This window comes from Cinclus cinclus, chromosome 7, assembly GCF_963662255.1.
Source record: "Cinclus cinclus chromosome 7, bCinCin1.1, whole genome shotgun sequence".
NCBI classification, from domain to species: Eukaryota; Metazoa; Chordata; class Aves; order Passeriformes; family Cinclidae; genus Cinclus; species Cinclus cinclus.
In genome coordinates this window covers 1,410,858-1,429,606 of record NC_085052.1, presented here as the reverse complement: position 1 = coordinate 1,429,606, position 18,749 = coordinate 1,410,858, and the positions used below count along the sequence as shown (strand labels likewise).

Sequence of the window (18,749 nt, the reverse complement as noted above, 5' to 3'; positions counted from 1 at the left end):
CTTTGAACAGTAGCTTTTGTAAGGTGAAAATGCAGATGATTAATCAAGATATTAACAGGAGTAGATTTTTAGATTGTTTTGGTTGCATGAATTCTGTCTTCTGTTCACAGCCCTTAAGTCTTTTTCTGCTTTGAAACACTAAAAAATGGCTTTTTCTTCTAAGACAAGCCCTATAAGATTGGAAAATCACTCTCCACCCTGCACTATAAGTGCAGAATTCATTACCTCTACTATTAATATCTTTTCCCATATTCTTTAGGTACAATGGATTGTTTCCTTTTAAATAAACAGGCAGAACCCAGTAAAACAAATACAGGAAGTTTTAAACTACTAAGGAGATGTTGAGAGAACTGGAATGCAGTGAAGTCCTTGGATGGGTGGCCCACTGGCATGGGCAGCCTCATCAGTGGCAGAAGCTTTTTGACACTAAATCATTTTGCAGCCATTAGTTTATGATGGATTTTTGCTTTGGCTGATGGGATTTGATCAGGATTTTGTTAGGAGAAGGATGCAAACTTACTGCATCAGGAAGGGTAACTGAAGTGAAGGAGCAAACTGCCAAATTCTGATGTATTCCCCTTAAATTTAAATCCAATATTTGAAGCTTTGATTGGATTGTAATTCAAAACTTGAATCAATAGCAAGCAGGTTTGAGATACTCAAAAGAAGGACTTTCCAAGAGTTCAGGACTGGTGTTTTTTTCCTGTAATTAGGATGAAGAAACAGCTTCCCTGGCGTTTCTTGGCATTTCATCCTCAAATTCAGCAAATGTCTGGAATTGCTTTTTTGGCAAGTCCCAGATGCTCTATGGCACCATCAAAACAGGGCAGGTGTTTTGTGGACTGTAGCTCATCTGTTGATGTAAATGTCAGGACTTTGATGGCATTTTTAGAGTAAATGCACGGAGAATGGGAAGTGATGAAGGTTTTAGGATAAATTTATGAAGAATGGGAAGTGAGCAAGATGGTGCTTGGTCACACCTCTGGTGGGGTGGTATCTCCAAGAGAATCACCTGCAGGTATTGATTCTACTGGATGAATACATTGAGAAATTCAGATTTCGTGGGTTAGAATTCCTATGTTTGGTGCAATTTGGGGTCCTCTGGCAGTGAGTTTTAGTGAGTTTTAGTGTTTGAAGGCAGTGTGTGGTTCCCTCCTGGCCCAGCATGGGATCAGGCTTGTGTGGAAAACCTGCTGTGGCACCCAGGTGGGTTCTTCAGTTCCACAGAAGTGATTTCTGTGCTGTGGAAGACCTAAACAGAGCATTTCCAAACGTGCAGCAGTGGCTTGGCTGGAAATGGTGGAAATGGTGGAAATGGGACCATTCTGGGTCTGAGAGAAGGCAAGGGGAACAGGGGAACGAATTGCAATGCAATCTCCTGCTGCTGTTTGCATTTCCATCACAGGTAACTCAATTAACACTTTGTTAATCTGAAAATGAGCAGGATACCCCTTTCTTGGAGGAACTAGGGCATCTCCCTGATTAATGCAGGGCTCTCTTGGCTTAAAAAAAATCCAGTGTGTGAGGCCACATTCGATTTGCCAGCTGAATATGTTGTTTGTGCCTTGATTCTCAGAAATATTTGAGGGGAAAAGCAAAAAAAAATTATGAGGACTTCCATGCTGTAGCCTAATGGAAATCCCCTGTTAAATCAGATGCAGAGGGGATTATTGTTATAGTTTTGATATTGGTGTGGTGGGTTTATATTGTAAAAGCAGAGTGAAGGAAATGGAAAAACCTGTGCAAGGGAGATCCATCACAGATAGGGCTCTGATGGGAAGGATTCAGTTCCCCATAATACTGAAAGGAAAACCAGGGTTTGCTCTCTGGACTTTTCTGGAAAACACAGATTGTTTTCCGGGAGAACATGGAGCATGGAAGTGCTTTGCTACAGATTTTTTTTTTTTTAAATCTTGTTGATTCTCAAGATTTCTCTGCCTTTTATATTTCTCAGTTCATCATTATGGATATGAATTGGGTTCTAGGATGCCAGGCCAATGTCCAGTGGAAATTTTGGAGGTGTTAGGAGCAACAGAACATAGAAATATTTGAATTATTTCCTAATAGTAGTGGGAAAACTGCTTAATGCAAATTTAAATAAAATTGCAGTCTTCCAGTTTGCTGTATTTAGCAGTCTGGTGAGATTAACTTAAAAATGCTGTGCTTACAGTTTTATTTCTTTGGGAAAACTCCAGGAGCTGGCAGGAGATGTTTCCTCTCTGAAAATCATCTTTTTGCTGCCTATTATCAAGATTACAAGGTATTTTGACACAGTCTTGTATGTACTGCAGTGGAAGGGGAGGATGAAGGTGGAGATGATTCAGGAGCTGATCAGAATTGTTCCAGTTTTCCATAAATTACGAATGTTTTGGTTTGGAAGGAACCTTAAATGCCATCCATTCCCACCCCTGCCATGGCAGGGACACCTCCCACTGTCCCAGGTGCTCCAACCCCAATGTCCAACCTGGCCTTGGGCACTGCCAGGGATGGGGAGGTGTCCAGCCAGCACCAGCACTGTGTTCTCCACCAAACCATGTCCTGAAGTGCCACATCCTTGTGTTCTTGGAACACTTCCAGGGATGGTGACTCCACCACTTCCCTTGTCAGCCTGTTCCAATGCTTGATGACCCTTTTGTGAGGAATTTTTTTCTCCTAGCCCTCCTAAAAAAACAAAATTAGTATCTGGACAGAGAATTGTGCGTTGTACCTCTGTCAGTGACCTTCATCCTGGAGCATCCCGACCCAGTTGCATATGGATGTGGATTGATGTCCTGCAGCTTCATTCTTTTGTAAAAATAAACCTCCTAAATGTTGCTGCCTGATGAATATGATAAACAAGGCTGCAAATAGGAGTTGCAATCACTCAAGGTTTCATCTATAAAACTTAGTTCAACTTGGGGAGAGCTCAGAGGGTTATTGATAGTTCTCTGCTGCTCCCTGCATCCTGGGTTTTGTTCTGGTGGAAAAGCTGATCCCAGAGTTGTTATAATGGTGGAGCACATGGTGTGAGGTTCAGTGCATCTGGTTCAGGGCTGTCACACCAATAAACATGAAGAATGTCTGCTGGTTTGCCACATATGTAAACTTCTGCTGCTTGTTTGCTGACTTCTGCAATGAGAAGCTGCTCCAGAGAAGTTCTCCCACGTCCTCGAGGAGAGAGAAGGAAAAAGTTGGTTGGAAAGGAGTTTCTTTGTGATGCCACCAACCATTTGATTATTTAGCAATTGGGGTTGCAGTCAAAGTAAATAAATCTCAGGGAACCTGCAGTTCCTGAACTTCTCCAGGCTGGGTGAGGTTGCTCAGGTTGCTGCGTGTCTGTAATGGAGGAATTGCGTAAGAGCTTCCCAAAATTCAGAGCTTTAGGTTTACTTTAGCTCTAGTTATGCAAAACTGTCATCTTGATGGTTTTTCTGCTCTCTCGCATTGATTATATTACTCACAGATGTGACTTCATTCCACAGCACTTAATAATGGGATTTGAAAAGATTCTCTTATTTGGAAAACAACTAATTATTGTACAGCTGTAAGTCACCCTGCATGGACCTTCCTGCTGCAGCCCTGGTGTGTCATTATGGAATCCCAGAATGGCTTAGGTTGGAAGGGATCTTAAATCTCATTTCATCCCATCCCCTGCCATGGGCAGGGACAGCTCCCACTGCACCAGGTTGTTCCAAGCCCCATTGAACCTTGAACACAGGGAAGTACATGAAATAAACCCAAGAAATTTGTTGGTCTCTGAGTGTTGCAGGAAACCTCGTGAAGTTCAATAGGTCAAGTGCAAAGTCCTGCACCTGGAGGGCCAGGACACAGGGAATGGCTTCACAGAGGGTGGGGTTAGATGGGATTTTGGGAAGGAATTGTTCCCTGGCAGGGTGGGCAGGCCCTGGCACAGGGTGGAATTCCCAGATTTGCTGTGGCTGCCCCTGGATCCCTGGCAGTGCCCAAGGCCAGGTTGGACATTGGGCTTGGAGCCCCTGGGACAGTGGGACGTGTGGAAATAAGTGGTTTTTAAGGTCCCTTCCATCCCAGACAGTTGTAGGAGCCTTTTATTCTGTGTTTGCTGATGGAGTTACCTTGTGCTGCCTCACAGCTTCTCAGTTGTTCACTTTTTTTCCCAGTTTGACATGAGTTGAGCTCTTTGGAGCAGAGGATTTCTTTGGTTTGGTGTCTGGGTGACTGCAGTGGACACACTGGTGGTGTTCTGTCCTGTCCTCCTGCAGTGATGGCACAAACCAAACAGTGAATACAACTCACACATCCAGACTGGGGTGGTTTTTCTAGCCAAGATGAATTTGACAAGTCTGTTATTGTTGGTCTTGTCCAATACTGAGAAATACTTGGCAGCTGTTTCCAACTACATCCTATCAGTAATCGTAAAACCAGACTGGTAACAATGGGAATAAAAATATGCTTCTTTTCCTAAGGAATGATTGATTTTTTTCATATGTTTTCTTTTCCAGCAGACATATTCTATTTGTGTTCCAGCTGTTATTTGCATAACACTGCTGCTCTAAACCACTGAATCTACTTTGTTGTCACAACAATCCTGTTTTAAATAAGTGTCACAACACATTGGATTTTAGCTGATAAACCAGCCATGAAAGTGCTGCTATTTTACATCTTTATGAAGATCACTATGCTGCTAGTTAATGTTTTTTTTGAGACTTTGATTTAGGTGCTGACTTCTGAGAATGGATCATTTTAAGTTGGAATTTTGAAAGCGAATGCCGTACTTGAGGAAACTTGAAATTTGCTGTTTTCTTGCTCTTTTTCAAATTGCTTTTGAAAACTACTCAAATCTGTTCCTTGGTGAAAATTCCTGTGGTTTAAGAGGATTTTATTTCCTTGAACAGGTGAATTCCAAGCAGGGAGGATCTCCATGCAAAGAGAAACACGTGGCTCTGCTCAGCCCCGTGGGAAGGATCGAGATACGGGGGTGTGAGATGGGCATACATGAAATAAAACTTCCCAAAATGAGCGTGCTGCCAGCTGGGTGAGTTCATGTCCTATTGATCCTGTGCTTGTGCTCGTGCTGAGGGAAGCAGATTGCCCAGAGGATGTGAGAGCACACTTCTTTTTGCTAATCATACTGGGAGGAGGCTCTTGTGCCCTTAAGGGCTCCAAAACACATCAATTCCTCTGCTGCCTCAAAAATATTAGCAAACATTTTAAACTACAGGTATTTTTAATGTAAGTTTTCTAAGCATCTCCTGCCTCCCTTAATTTTTGGCACGCATAGAAATGTCACTGAGGGTAAAATCTCCTTGCATATCTCACAGATCTTGCAGACCTACATCTATTTTTATATTTTATATTTTTTATATATAGATCTAGGCTCCAACAGGTAGGTGCACGAATGACTGATTTTTTTAATTACTGTGTAGTACTCGTGAGAGCTTGAGTTGTTTTTCCAGAGCTGTAATGTCTTGTGGAGTTTGGAACTGATCCCACGTGGCAGTGGAGGTGATGTCTCAAATCCAGGCCTGGCTGAGGAGGCATCAGTGCATTTTCCTGTTTGTTGTGAGTTGTGTTCAGTCTGCTGGAGTCCATCTGTCCTGCTCACATCTTGGATTTCTTTTCCTTATTTGTGAGGAAATGTTCAGTGACATTTTTAGAAGGAACGTTGAATTCATTCAGAATTAGATGTTAAATTTCTATGCCAAATTTCTTTGCCAAAATCAAGACTTCTTAGACTTTCTCAGACTTCTCTAAGACTGGTCGTTCAACTGGTTTTGGTAATTAAATTCCACTTTTCCACAGTCTACTACATTGATGCTCCCACTGACAAGACAAACAGGTTTGGCATCTTTTCTCAACACTGTCTTTTTTTCATCCTGTGTTTGCTTCTGAAATTCTCCATGGATTTGTAGGATGCCTGTTTTCCTGTTTTATTCCTTGTAGCTGAAATGGGTGTAAAATTAGTCAGGAATATGGAGCATAATGTGTGTTCTGGTTGGAATATGATTTTGTCTCCCATGCGAAAACCCTGAAGCCTCTGGATTTCACAGTTTTGCCAACTCCAGTGATATGGAAATAACTGCTTCACTTTCTTCAGATTCTGCTTTGAGTGCTGGATTGTTGCTGATGAGGAATGGAAATAAATGGGTATTTAGGATAAAGTTGAAACTTGGCTTTGCTGTAGAGCAAAATCTGCCTGAAGAACAACCCAGGGGATGAGGATCTTCACCCTGTGAAGATGTCAGTGAGTGAGTGGAATAAGAGTAGGAAACAGATTTGGGGGCTCTCAAAGCCATTTGTAGGGATGGATGCTGGTCTTTTACCAGAACATCTGGTAAAAAAATTGGGTTTTTTTTTTACCAGGACTCCTGGTTTGCTCACCTGTAACGTGGCCATGTTCACTGGTTCTAAGTTCTCATGATCTTGTTCTTCAGCAGAAGTTGGGCAGTTCAGATTCTTTTCCTGATTTTTAATTTTCACCTGTTCCAAATCTTCACTTTTCTCAGTGGTGAGCTGACTTCTCTTCATCTTGAGGCATTAGTGGCACCTTGGTAACTCTTAACCTCACAGACTGCATGATTTATGTGCAAAAATTGTTACATTAGAGGGTCTATCACTCAGGAATAACTCTGCATTAAAGGCAACAAGAGTATTTTTATGATTGCTTCAAGAATTTAAATCTGAAGAAGAAAGGTGGGACTTCTTTTGACTTTAGTACTGATAAAGTTCTAAAAATTTTAAAGCCATCTGTAAATGTTTGTGCTGAAGTATAACATTTAATCTCTTCTACTCATCGCTGGTGAAGAGTTGTTAAATCTGGCCTCATTATTTTCGACAGAATAAAATAAAAACAAAGCAGTGCCTGGTGTTTCTCCTAACTGGCTAATAAACTCCATGGCAAGAACATTGGGTGGAAAAAAAAAACAACATAAGAAACATAAAAATTGATTTTAATGGACCCCTGTCAGAGAGAACCATAATGAGCACAAGTCTGGTAATAAATATTGGTATTCTGCTCCACGGTGCTTGGGACTTCTCATGTGGAATTGGATGTAACAATCAATAGAGATTTTAGGGTTTTTTAACAACAAAAATAAGTAAACCTTTGAAATATATAAATACTTAAGACTTGCAATCTGTCAGACAAACCTGGTAGTTGTAGAAAAATCTGATAAGAGCCCCTGGTTAATGGCATAATCGCTTTGTGGAGATCTCGCTCTGTTTTACAGCTTGTAAAACGCTGTGCAATTAATCACCTGAGATTACAACCTCCTCACTGATGGCTCTCCTTAAAACTTAAGAACACAGACTATAATGGAGCCTAAAAGGAGAAGCAACAAAGTAAAACCCAGTTTCAGTATGCTTGAAAGAAATTGATCTATTAATGAGATGAAACTAATTGTAATAACCTGAGGTTATTCTGCTCCTCGGGAAGCTGCCGGGGTTTAAAAGTCCAGACACGTCACAGAGGGATGGTTTCTTTTGGAGAGGAGGCATCTTTATCCAGGCTTTTGGAATTTGTGATGTGGATCCCATTCCTGGAGCTGGATGGGGCTTGGAGCAGCCTGGAACAGTGGAAGGTGTCCCTGCCATGGCAGAGGTGGCACTGGGTGGGATTTAAGGGCCCCAAACCATCTGGGATTCTGTGATAAGGATGCCCTGATCCAGACAGGTCCCTGAAGGTTTGACAGCTTAATCTGGGCAAGTTTATCTATTTCCAAGAACTTCAGCCTCACAGTTAATATTAAAAAAAAAAAAACAATTAAATGTGTATAAGTGGTGTATGTGTATTTTATATATGTATATATATATATAAATATAAGTTGTATATATTATTATGTACAATATATAATAATAGTATATAATATATATTTTGCTGATATATATATGTAATATATGTATATATCAGCTGTTGTGGTTTTTCTTTGAGTACATGCCAATCTCATGATCAGTTTGATCAGTATTCCATACTCCAGCATCCCCACTTGAAATACTGAAAATGTTTAATACTTCTTGTTCATGTCCAAAAGAAAAACTCCCTTTCTTTTACTGTTATTTTACTTCAGAGTATCTTCAGCAACTAATTCAGAATTAGTTTTTTTGTTGTTCTGCTGTCAGCTGTGGTGGTCCCACACCAGGATGATTCTGTTTTGAGAAGCTTTGTCTCATTGCAGAGGTGCAGGAGTGAATTTTCCCCTTGGTGAGCAGGAGATCCCACTCCAGACTTCCATGGGCAGTAAGGCAAACCCTGGCTTTCCCTCTGCTGAATATTTACAGCAGAAAATCCTTTGGAAGTGTGGTCTGCTGACTTGGCATTGGGACGGCAGCAGGGACCAGTTTCTCCCAGTGTTACAAAAATCCAGATTCTCTCAGGAATTCCCTTTTCCCTCTGGAAAACCCACCCTGGTTCTCCCAGCTCCCTGCCTGGTCAGCACAGGGCAGGGCTGCACATGAGCTGGGGCAGGGAAGTACTGGGGGAACTGGAGGATTTTAGTGAAAGGGCTGTAGCAGAGCATACTTTGAGAAAAACTAAGGAGCTTTCAGTGTGTGATTGGAAAATCCTGCTGGGTGCATGGGGGGATGGCCACCATCATCCTACTGAGGAGTGTGTGTGACATGAAAGTTAAATTTACCATCTGAAAGGTGGGCACAGATCCCAGGTGATGCCTGTAGCCCTAGTGTGGGATATCATCTGTTCATCTTGGGATTTGAGGATGCCACCATTGTTAAGTGTTCCTCTGAAAAGCTCAGCTGAGCAGCTGTGATCTGTCACTGCCAAGGTGACATCCCCAAGACGGGGATGATCTGGGGACAGCCCCTCCTGGCTCTGGAGCTGCTGGGGTGTAGAACCTGCTGGAGTTTGTCAGAGGAGAGAAGCTCCTGCAGGTCTGCCCCTCCTCCCTGGGCTGGGGAATTGGGTGTTTGTTGGTGTGAACCTGAATTTGGGAGACTGCAGAGAAGGTGTTGGGTGCTTCCTGCATGTGTGGGAAGGAGAGTTGGGCAGCCTGACTTGCTGCACTGCTTGAATGCTCAAATCCTGCATTTTGCTGGCATTGTAGGAATACACCCTGACTTCCCTTTGGGCTCTTTCAGAAGCAGTGTGACCTCATCTGCCATCTGTGTTCCCTGCAGGTGATTTGTAATTTGCCTTAGTGTTTCATTTCCCTCCATCTTACCGAGGCAGATCAGAGGAGGGGGAACAAGGAGCCAGTTTGGCCCTTCCTGTGTTATTAATCTGCCTCAACCTCTTAGGGTGAATCTGCAGTTCAAGAGGTTTACCAGGGTTTCAGTCAATCTCTCTGTCACTGTAACATGATCAGAAACTCTCCAGAATCTCAGGTGAGACAGGTTTCCAGCTATTAGAGATGGAAGGAAAATCTCAGGTGTGTGCAAAGGCAGTGGATGCAGGGAGTCTGATGAGAGCCTAGAACAATAACTTGGAGAGGTGTGAACCACTCTGTTCATATCCGAGGTATTTAATCATAGCCAGTGGTGATGGTTTAAATGTCAACTTTGCTAACTCTTTCATTCCTCACACTGTAAAATTTACTGGGAGTGATATCTCACTTTGATGCCACAAGTGGGAGGCATTTGGGAGAGTGCCACTCCTCCTATTTTTCCACTGAGCATCTGCCAAGCCTAAGAAACTTAGTGGAGCTCAGGGGCACAGTAAAAACTCACGGAAGGAGGCAGGGGTGTGACTACTCTGCTGCTTGGAGTGGATTCCTGGCTTACCATGAACATCTGATGTGACTTACGTGAGTAGAGGATTATTGGCAGCGTGGCTTGGAAGAGGTTCTACTCCTCCTCATGCAGTTCTTCCTTGATTATTGTGTAACAACAGAGATTGTCTATTTAAAATGGTACTGGATAAAACCTCAGTGAGCCAGAGAACATACTTGGGGGTAAAGAAATTAAAGGGTTTGGGATGAGCTCTAAATAGAGAGAGGGAACAGGGAAAGGAACAGAGCTGGGCAAGGGGCTGGAGCCCCAGGAGGGGCTGAGGGAGCTGGGAAAGGGGCTCAGCCTGGAGAAAAGGAGGCTCAGAGGGAGCCTTGTGGCTCTGCACAACTCCCTGACAGGAGGGGACATCCAGGAGAGTCGGGCTCTGCTCCAGGGAACAGGGACAGGAGCAGAGGGAGCGGCCTCAGCTTGCACCAAAGGAGCTACAGATTGGAAATTAGGAAAAAAAAATATTGTGGAAAGGATTGTAAAGCTTTGGAATAGGCTGCCCAGGGAAGTGTTGGAGGCACCACCCCTGGGTGGGTTCAAGCTTGAGGACCTGGTTGGTGCTTCTGGTTGATGGTTGGATTTAATGATGTTGGAGGTCTTCTCCAACCTTAACAATCCCACGATTCTGTGCTAAAACACTAGTGAGTGTGGACAAATCCACAAACCACCCCCACCTGTTCTTTACTTCTGGGGTACCCTGTTCCCAAATCCTTCAAGGTGCTGCTTTGGCTCAGAGAGCACCTGGTTCTTCTGGGTGATTCTTGTTCAAATCCACATGAGATTTTAACCTTTTAACCCTTCCCAATGCTGACAACATTGGTTTTCATACTGATGAGCCAAGTGAGAGCCTGTTTGTGGTGCTTGTGTGGAGCAGTCGCCTGAAGAAGATCACTCTTATATAAATGTTCCTCTTTCAAAACCTTTCATTTCCAAATATCTTTTAACTTGTCACACAAAGCTCTCACAAACCTGTTGAGTTTTCTGCCGCTAGTCTTGGAAACAAAACATGCAGATGCCTGGGTAATAGGGAGATGATGCTTGTTACTTCAGATTACTTCAAAACAACAGGAAAGTATATTTTAAAAAATAGGAAAGAAAGGAGAAAAGAAATATTACTTTCTCTGGTAGAAGTCTCTACAAATATCCAGGCATCAATCTTTATTTCAGCAGATTCAATGGATGTGGCAGGAAGAGTTATTATATAGCATAGTCCTCCTTTTATTAAAAATAGACTGGGCTAGGGTTTTTCATAGTTTCTTGTTGAGATGCTACAGATTGTTTATGCTGCATCAAGCTAAGAAAACTTTTTATTGGAAGTGGTGTTTCAAAAACTTAAACAAAATAACTTTCTGCATGTTTTTAGGGTTTAGACTGACATGCAGTGCAGCTCAAAGATGTGTTTTCACATGGTTTTAGAAATGATTTGTGGGCGAAGTTTTACTGTCAGGTCGGGCTGGTGAATTTAATTCTGCATGATTAGCAAAACCCACGTTCCTCTCTCACTGAAGCTGAAGTGAATCTTGAGCAACTCCTCTGTAATCAATACTAGACTTTAGCTGTGTTATTTTCCCTGACAGCATGGCTGCATTTCTATTATCTGTCAAAGGCAGCATTGCAAGATTCAAACAGGAGTGGGTTTTGCAAGTCTTCAGTTGTGGTTTTCTCCTGAAATCTTGGCAAAAAAAAAGCCTTTGAGGGCTCTGTGCCAAAAAATAATGCACAGATTTTTTGGTGGATTAGAAGCTGGACATGAGCTGGCCACATTCACTCACAGCCTAGAGACCCCCTGTGCCCTGGGCTGGTCCCAGCCTGGGCTGCAGGGAAGGGATTGGGATTGTGCCCCTGTGCCCAGGTGAGCCCCACCTGCAGAGCTGGAGGGGCCTGGAGCTGCTGGAGCCAGCCCAGAGCAGGCACCAGATGATCAGAGATGGAGCAGCTCTGCTGGGAGGGAAGGCTGGGACAGCTGGGATTGTTCACCTGCACAGGAGAGGTTTGGGGTGACCTCACTGTGGCCTCACAGCACCTGAAGGAGCCACGGGGAAAAGATGGAGAGAGGCTTGGGACAAGGGATGGAGGGACAGGGCACAGGGAATGGCTGGGGGCAGGGCTGGATAAACGGGATATTGGGAATTGGGAATGGTTCCCTGGCAGGGTGGGGATGGAATTCCCAGATTTGCTGTGGATCCCCTGGATCCCTGGCAGTGCCCAAGGCCAGGTTGGACATTGGGGATGGAGCACCTGGGACAGTGGGAGGTGTCCCTGCCATGGCTGGGGTGGATCTGGGTGGGGTTTAAGGTCCTTTCCAACCCGAGTCATGTGGGGTTCCACAAAGCCCTGCAGTGCTGGTTCTCCTCAAACCCTGCACGTTGCTCCCATCACAGCATTTGGTAGTCAAGGCTCTTCAGGTTGCTCTTACAGACATCTGTCAGTAAAACACTTCTGTGGCTCAATTCTCTCCTTCAAGGAGAGCTGCAGGAAGGATTCCTGCTATCCACATCCAGCTCTGTGTGTCTTCACACCCTTCTGTTTAATCCCAAAACACCTCTGTGGCTGTAAATTATTCCCAGCATTATCTGTGCATCTAAATTTCTTTTGGGGACCACAGAAGTCAGGGAGGAAACCCAAGATGAAGAGTTGCAATATTCCAAACCCCCACTAATTCTGGTACATAATAGAAACATAATCCATGTCATTATGCAACCCATTCTCCCATCCTTATAGCAAGGATTTGCAATGGAAAAATGCTCCAGTGCATTAATCTACCTCTGGCACAGGAGGTGGAAAGGTTCCACTCCTGGCCTGAATTACTCCTGGCATTAGTCAAGACACACCAGACACTGGATCTGTGGCACAGCACAGGGCAGGGCATCAGGAAGGGATTTATTTTCTGTGAAATTTCTCGAGGACATGAGGCTGCATAGGCAAATTCTCGCACTCCTCTTCAGTGGAATCATTTTTCAGCACTATTACAGCTCTACATCTTCCACACTAGAAAGAAAGAGTCATATTTGTGCTATTTTCAAGTGGGTGTCTGCACGAGTTATATTATCTAATACAGTTTGTTGTTAGTTTTGCTGTTTTAAAATATCGGCCCCATAAAACCTGATCACTGGGCTGTTATAACATGTCTTGGTTTAGGAGTCTTGGCCAGCCATGAGGGTTACAAACATAGCCCAGCTGAGCAGCAAAGCTTTGTGTTCTGCACACTGAAACTGGGCTTTTGGTGTTCACACACAGCATTGTCCATGGTAATATTCCATGTTAGTATTGAAAATACCAGGTCGGTGCCATGGATCACTGCCCAGCAGAAATCATGGAATGGATTGGGTTGGAAATGACCTTAAATCCCATCCAGATCCAGCCCCCTGCCATGGCAGGGACACCTCCCACTGTCCCAGCTGCTCCAAGCCCAGTGTCCAGCCTGGCCTTGGGCACTGCCAGGGATCCAGGGGCAGCCACAGCAAATCTGGGAATTCCATCCCAGCCCCTGCCCACCCAGCCAGGATTTCCTTCCCAATATCCCATTTATCCATCCCTGCCCTCTGGCAGTGGAAGCCATTCCCTGTGTCCTGTTCCTCCATCCCTTGTCCCCAGTCCCTCCCCAGCTCTCCTGGAGCCCCTTTATGCTCTGAGCTCTCCCTGGATCCTTCTCCTGTTCAGGTGAGCACCCCCAGGTGTCCCAGCCTGGCTCCAGAGGGGCTCCAGCCCTGGAGTGGCCTCCTCTGGATTTGCTGCAGCAGCTCCAGGTCCTCATGAGGAGCCCAGAGCTGACACAGTTCTCCAGGACTGTCTCAGTTCTCCTGGGAGAATCCCCTCCCCTGAGCTATTGGTCACACTCCTTGGGTATCCTGGGATGCTGGTTTTGGTGTTGGATGGCTTTTCTCAGCTACAGCTGGAGTTGGCAGCAGCAGTTCCTGGTCTTCCCTGGCCACTTTGGCTCTCTCATTTCAGTGATACCCAAAGGTCTCACCCTGCCAGTGCTTGTGCTAATTATGCCTGTTCTTAAAATGCCTCCTGTAATTCCTTCTATAAAAAGAATTTAAGACTTGGTAGGACAAAGCCCAGTAAATCACCCTGGAGCTCAGGACTGGGAGGGAATTTGTGTCCTTAACCCCGGGGTGCTTCTGCAATGGCTCATCTCTGCAGTTCCAGGGATTTTCAGGGAAATGGCAAATGCTCCTCAGCACCCCATGCTGGGAGAGAAAGAGTTAAATTCTAAAACCTTACCCTGTAACTGTAAATGCCATTTTTCTTTCTTCACAAATGTAACCTTTTAACATTTATTTTTAGCTTTTACATTAATATATGTAAAAATATTAAAAGCTCTTGTATATTACATTAAAAACTTATGTCAGCTGCCCTGCTTTTTCCTATTTATTAAAACTTTTCAAGCAGTGAAAACATTTTACTTGTTAATGAGGGGAAGAAGGAAAATTAATGACATAGAGCTCGGATCTTCCAAGATGTCTCCTTTTAACCATGCAAAACCAGCTCTTTTCCCACACTATGTAGTTTAATTTCTGTGTTAGGGTTCAGTAAGCAAATGCAAATAGATTTAATGATTTGCATCAGTAGATCACTTCGCAGTTTAATATCCTCTGATATTTTGGTCAAGGACTTTTTCTTTGGAAGGCTACTGCTGTTTTGTGGAGGGAAAATATTAATAATGGTGGCATTGTGAGGTTTTAGTAAAGCAGGGGAAATGTATAACTTATTCAAAAGCAGCATCTCCCATTATCTTCTCACTAAGATCATGCAGTGGAAAAAGTTATCAGGGAAAAGACACTTAAGAAATAATTGTGAATTGCTGATCATATTAAACATTTAGTGCTGGTTTCCATCTCACATCTCATTTTCTCTCAGGGTGTTCAGAGTCTGATCAGATTGGCAGTGATGTGAAGTGCCTCACCCTGGGATGGGGAGTTCTTCTCTTCACCAGGAATAAACAGGAGCTGTTCCATCAGTCCAGGGCTGGGATGGTTTTTATAGGATCCTGCAGGACTTGCCTTACTTAAATCTAACTTTACAAAATTCCTTAAAATGTTATTCATTAAATGAAAATAATTCCAAAGATGGATCTCTTGTAGATTGGTCCTACCAGCTCATCTTTGCTGGTTCTCACTGATTCTGGGTAAGAAATAAATTCCTGTTGGCTTTTGAAAAATTTAAAGCTGTTTAGTGCACATAAGTTCTTTAAGTGATTAATGCTCATTATTGCCTCATTGCTTATTGAAATGGGCACTTGCTGGTGATCAAAACTTTTTGATTGCTTCTCAGTTTCTGAATAACTGTTGTGGTCAGTTGATCAAATGAGGTTTGGAGCATTTCCTCAATTTGTTTGGTTAATTTTGACCTTTCAGAGACTTGTAGCTAGAGGCTGCTGATATATGTCAATTGTTACTTGTACTAATAGATTTTTAAACTGTGTTTTATTTTCCTGTTCTTATCATCACAGTGTAGCTTTAGACATGAAGTCAGAATTGTCTGCAGGCTGTGGCAGAGGACTTTTCCTTCTGCCAGCTCAGAGCAAGAAATAATGAAATTAAGTTAGAAACTTTGTCCTTTAGGTTCCCAGTCAGTTGTTTTCCTGTCATTTGTTTTTCCTGTGCTTTATTGATGCCCGTCCCCCTGGCTTTGTCATCCCACAGTTGGGTTTTGCTTGTGCTCAGGTGATGATGATGAACAGCCTCTCTGAGTATCCTGCTGCTGGCGATGCTCCATCAGTGTCACAGCCTGCCAGGGTGCAGCAGTTTATTGTTTCATAGGTGCTCTCGTGCAGCTGCTGGTTTCACACGTGCACGCGCACGCATTTGATCATGGACATGCTGCCAGGGTGGTTCCTGTGGTCAGGAGCAGTGTCCAGTGCTTGCTGACAGAGTTTTAGCATGGCAAAATGCTGAAGAGTCAGCATGGCAAAATGCTGACTTCTTTCCACCCCAGGTGGAAAGCCTGTCCAAAATGCGAAGGAAAATATTAAAAAATAAGAGTTTTTTCCACATTCATGGACCCACATGGGTAAATGTCTTGATACGTTTCCGGACCAAGCTGGTATGCTGCCTACCTTAGTAAAATTTAGAATCTATAGATTGTCCATCCAGATTTTTTATCTGGGTGATGAAAAGATATTCCAAGTGTTTTATTTTAGGCATTGAAATCACTGAAAGGCCTTGAATGTTCCCTTGAAGATGGATGCTCTTCTAGACATTCTTGCTCCAATAGGAAGTGTCTGGATTGTTCCTGAGAGTGGGGTCAGGGTTATATCCCAGGTAAACAAGTCTCCCTAGAAGCAGTGGTTCCTGGGTGGGAACGTCAGAAGCATTCCTGGTGCTTCCTTGAAGCCAAGAGAACCCTGCATTTATTGGTGTGTGAGGCAGCATGGAAGGACACCAAGGTTTTGATGGTCACCGTGGGTTTTAGCTGTAATATTTTTCAGAATCTCTGCTGCTTGGTGCGTAACTCTGGAACTCCATGTTAGGTGTTAGTGAGTTCTCTTCACAGGGGAGTTGGACAAAACAATTCCATCCCAGCTGGAGAATCAAGGACAACTGGTACCCAAAAAGCAGAAACAACAGTGAGGGCAAGGGGGCTGAGAGTTCATAGCCTGGGGCTGTGGCTGGATAATTGACCCCGAGATGGAGATGAACCAAAACCTAGAAAAGTGTCAAACTCGTGACCAGGATCCACCTTGGATTTGATTTGGGTGCAGCCCCAGCCAGGTTCTTGCACTGGCCAAGGTGAATCCTCTCAATAAATTCCTATTTTATCCTTTCAATAAATTCCTATTTTATTTCTTTTGCTCTGCCTAGTCTCTGTTCAAGATCAGCCCTTCCAGGCAACAACCAGACGCAGAGCTCCTGTGGTACAGGATGCTGGAGGAAACTATGGAATCACCATCCCTGGAAGTGTTCAAAACCCATGTGGATGTGGCACTTGAGGATGTGATTTAAAAGTGAACACGGTAGTGCTGGTTGATGGTTGTACTTGATGATCTTAGAGGTCTTTTCCAGCATTAACAGTACTATGGTTCTTTGATTTTATTAACATATGTAAAATACAACTGTGCTGACCAAAAATTTTCAGCTGGGTAACTACCCTGAATATCCTGGATATATGGACAAAGGAGGATGGAAAATATTTCCTGCCTTATTTTTTAAACTCTTCAAGTTCAATGATCTGACTTGGGGGAGGAGTTGTGGAAAGTTTAAACACTGTGTGAAACTTGGCCATAAATATAAATCAGCTCCTATTAAGGCAATTTGAGCTGTAATACCTCAATAATTTGGAAGTAGTCATTCTTCACGCTCCTGAATGTTCTTCACCTCTGAGAAGAGTTTGTTCTAATTCTAAATGGACACCTGAAGAATATAGAAATGTCTTCTGTTTGTACCTCTGGAATTCCAAAGTCCACACTGACCTATCAATGCACCGTGGACTGTCTTGGCTCTCTCCACCTCAGCCTGAATTCTTTGAAGCAGCCTGGTTTTCTTTAATTTCTTCTCCTCATGGTAGCAGGGATGACAAACCAAGGTGGGTGCAGTTGTTTCTGGGGGGGTTTATTGATCTTGAATATTTTGGGAGATTTTGCTGCCTTTGCTGCTCTGGTTGTGTTAAAGCAGACCCCTGTTTTCCTTCTGTCCATTTTCCTGTCGGTCATGGTCGGGATCACCTCTCAACTCCTGCAGGTCAGAAGTTCTCTGCAGGCTGGGTAATATTGCTTGTGGCTCTGAGCTTGTCCAGATGCTCCTCGTTGATGCAGAAATCCTCTGGGCTTTGAGATTTATGTGCCAGTGTGGAACAGAGGATATCCTCAGGGTTGGGATAGCGTGTCCCGCTTCCTGCCTGTTCTGGGAAATACGTCTTGGAATCCTTTTTTGTAGGACTTGCAGCAAAACAAAAGCAGACAGGAACAAAAAGAAAAAAAACCCAAAAACCTTCCTGATAGGTGTGATTGCCAGTGTGTGCAGGTAATTTGAAAATGAACGAGGAATCTGTTGTCTGAAGTGAGGATAAATCACAGTTAAAAAGATGTCAAGTGGCCAAAAAAACAACCCCCAGCTGAAGGAAAACAAACAGAAATGCACATTCTTGGTAACACTTTTCACTTGCTGATAGCACCATGTTCACATCTGGGATGAGGCAGACTGAGCTTCCATCTGATGTGGATCTAGAATATTGAATTCTTTTATAGAATTACAAAATTGCTTGCACAGTAGAATTTCACACTTTGAAAGCAGTGTCACCCAAACAGTAACTTTTAGGGATTTTTAGGACTAAAGATTTGCTGCTTTTTTGTGTTGTTGTTTCATATTTGTAACTTGTACAGGAGTAGCAGTGAAGGGCTGCTTTGGGTTGGTTTTAGCATTGGGGTCATTGAAGGTATTGCTGAATTACTGTCAATTGCTTAGAGATATTTATTCCAAAAGCTTGCTGTATCTTAGTTCTTAGTTTTATGGAACTCTTGAAAAAAGAACCATCAGAATGAGCACTTATTTACTAGTTTATTACATATTACCATTGCAGAAATAATGAAATAAATCCTATGGATTCTGCCCCTTCTCTTTGCATTGCCTTTTTGCTTTGTCTGCATTCACATTGTAACTTTGTCTTCACTCCATACATTTCTTTCAGGTCTATCACTTGTTATCAAAATTCCATAGTAATTAGGATGATTTATGAGCAAGGGAACTGTAATTCACACAACTGCAGGCTCTGTCAGAGTGGCCCTGGCAGAATTGGAAGGTCTGCTTTGTTTTGGGCTGCAGAAGACACATCTGTGAACATTAATTGGGAAATACCTTTTTATTCACCCAGCACTTCTAAATTGGGAGTCTTGTTAAGGAATGACTTCCCATCTCGAGTGAACATGACTCATTATTTCAGTACATTTTTGCTGCTTTTCAGAGGTGATTCTTTTCTCTGGCAACTTCTGAATGTTCAACCATGATAAAGTTGTGATATGTTTGTTGTGCAGGGAAAACACCCATGCTTCTCCTGGTGTGAAAGCATTTCTGGAGCCTGAAAGCAGAAGGAAATATTTTTTTCTTTTGGAATGGGAGTAA

The 18,749-nt window shown here is 43.3% G+C and overlaps 1 protein-coding gene across 1 annotated transcript in view; it reads left to right on the top strand.

Moving 5' to 3' along the window:
• Nucleotides 1-18,749, top strand: part of MGMT (O-6-methylguanine-DNA methyltransferase) — a 129,394-nt gene that overhangs the window by 9,393 nt on the left and 101,252 nt on the right. Inside the window, exon 4 of the mRNA XM_062496594.1 lies at nt 4,854-4,993. Coding sequence (XP_062352578.1) covers nt 4,854-4,993 — 140 coding nt within the window. The remainder of the gene's footprint in view (nt 1-4,853; nt 4,994-18,749) is intronic.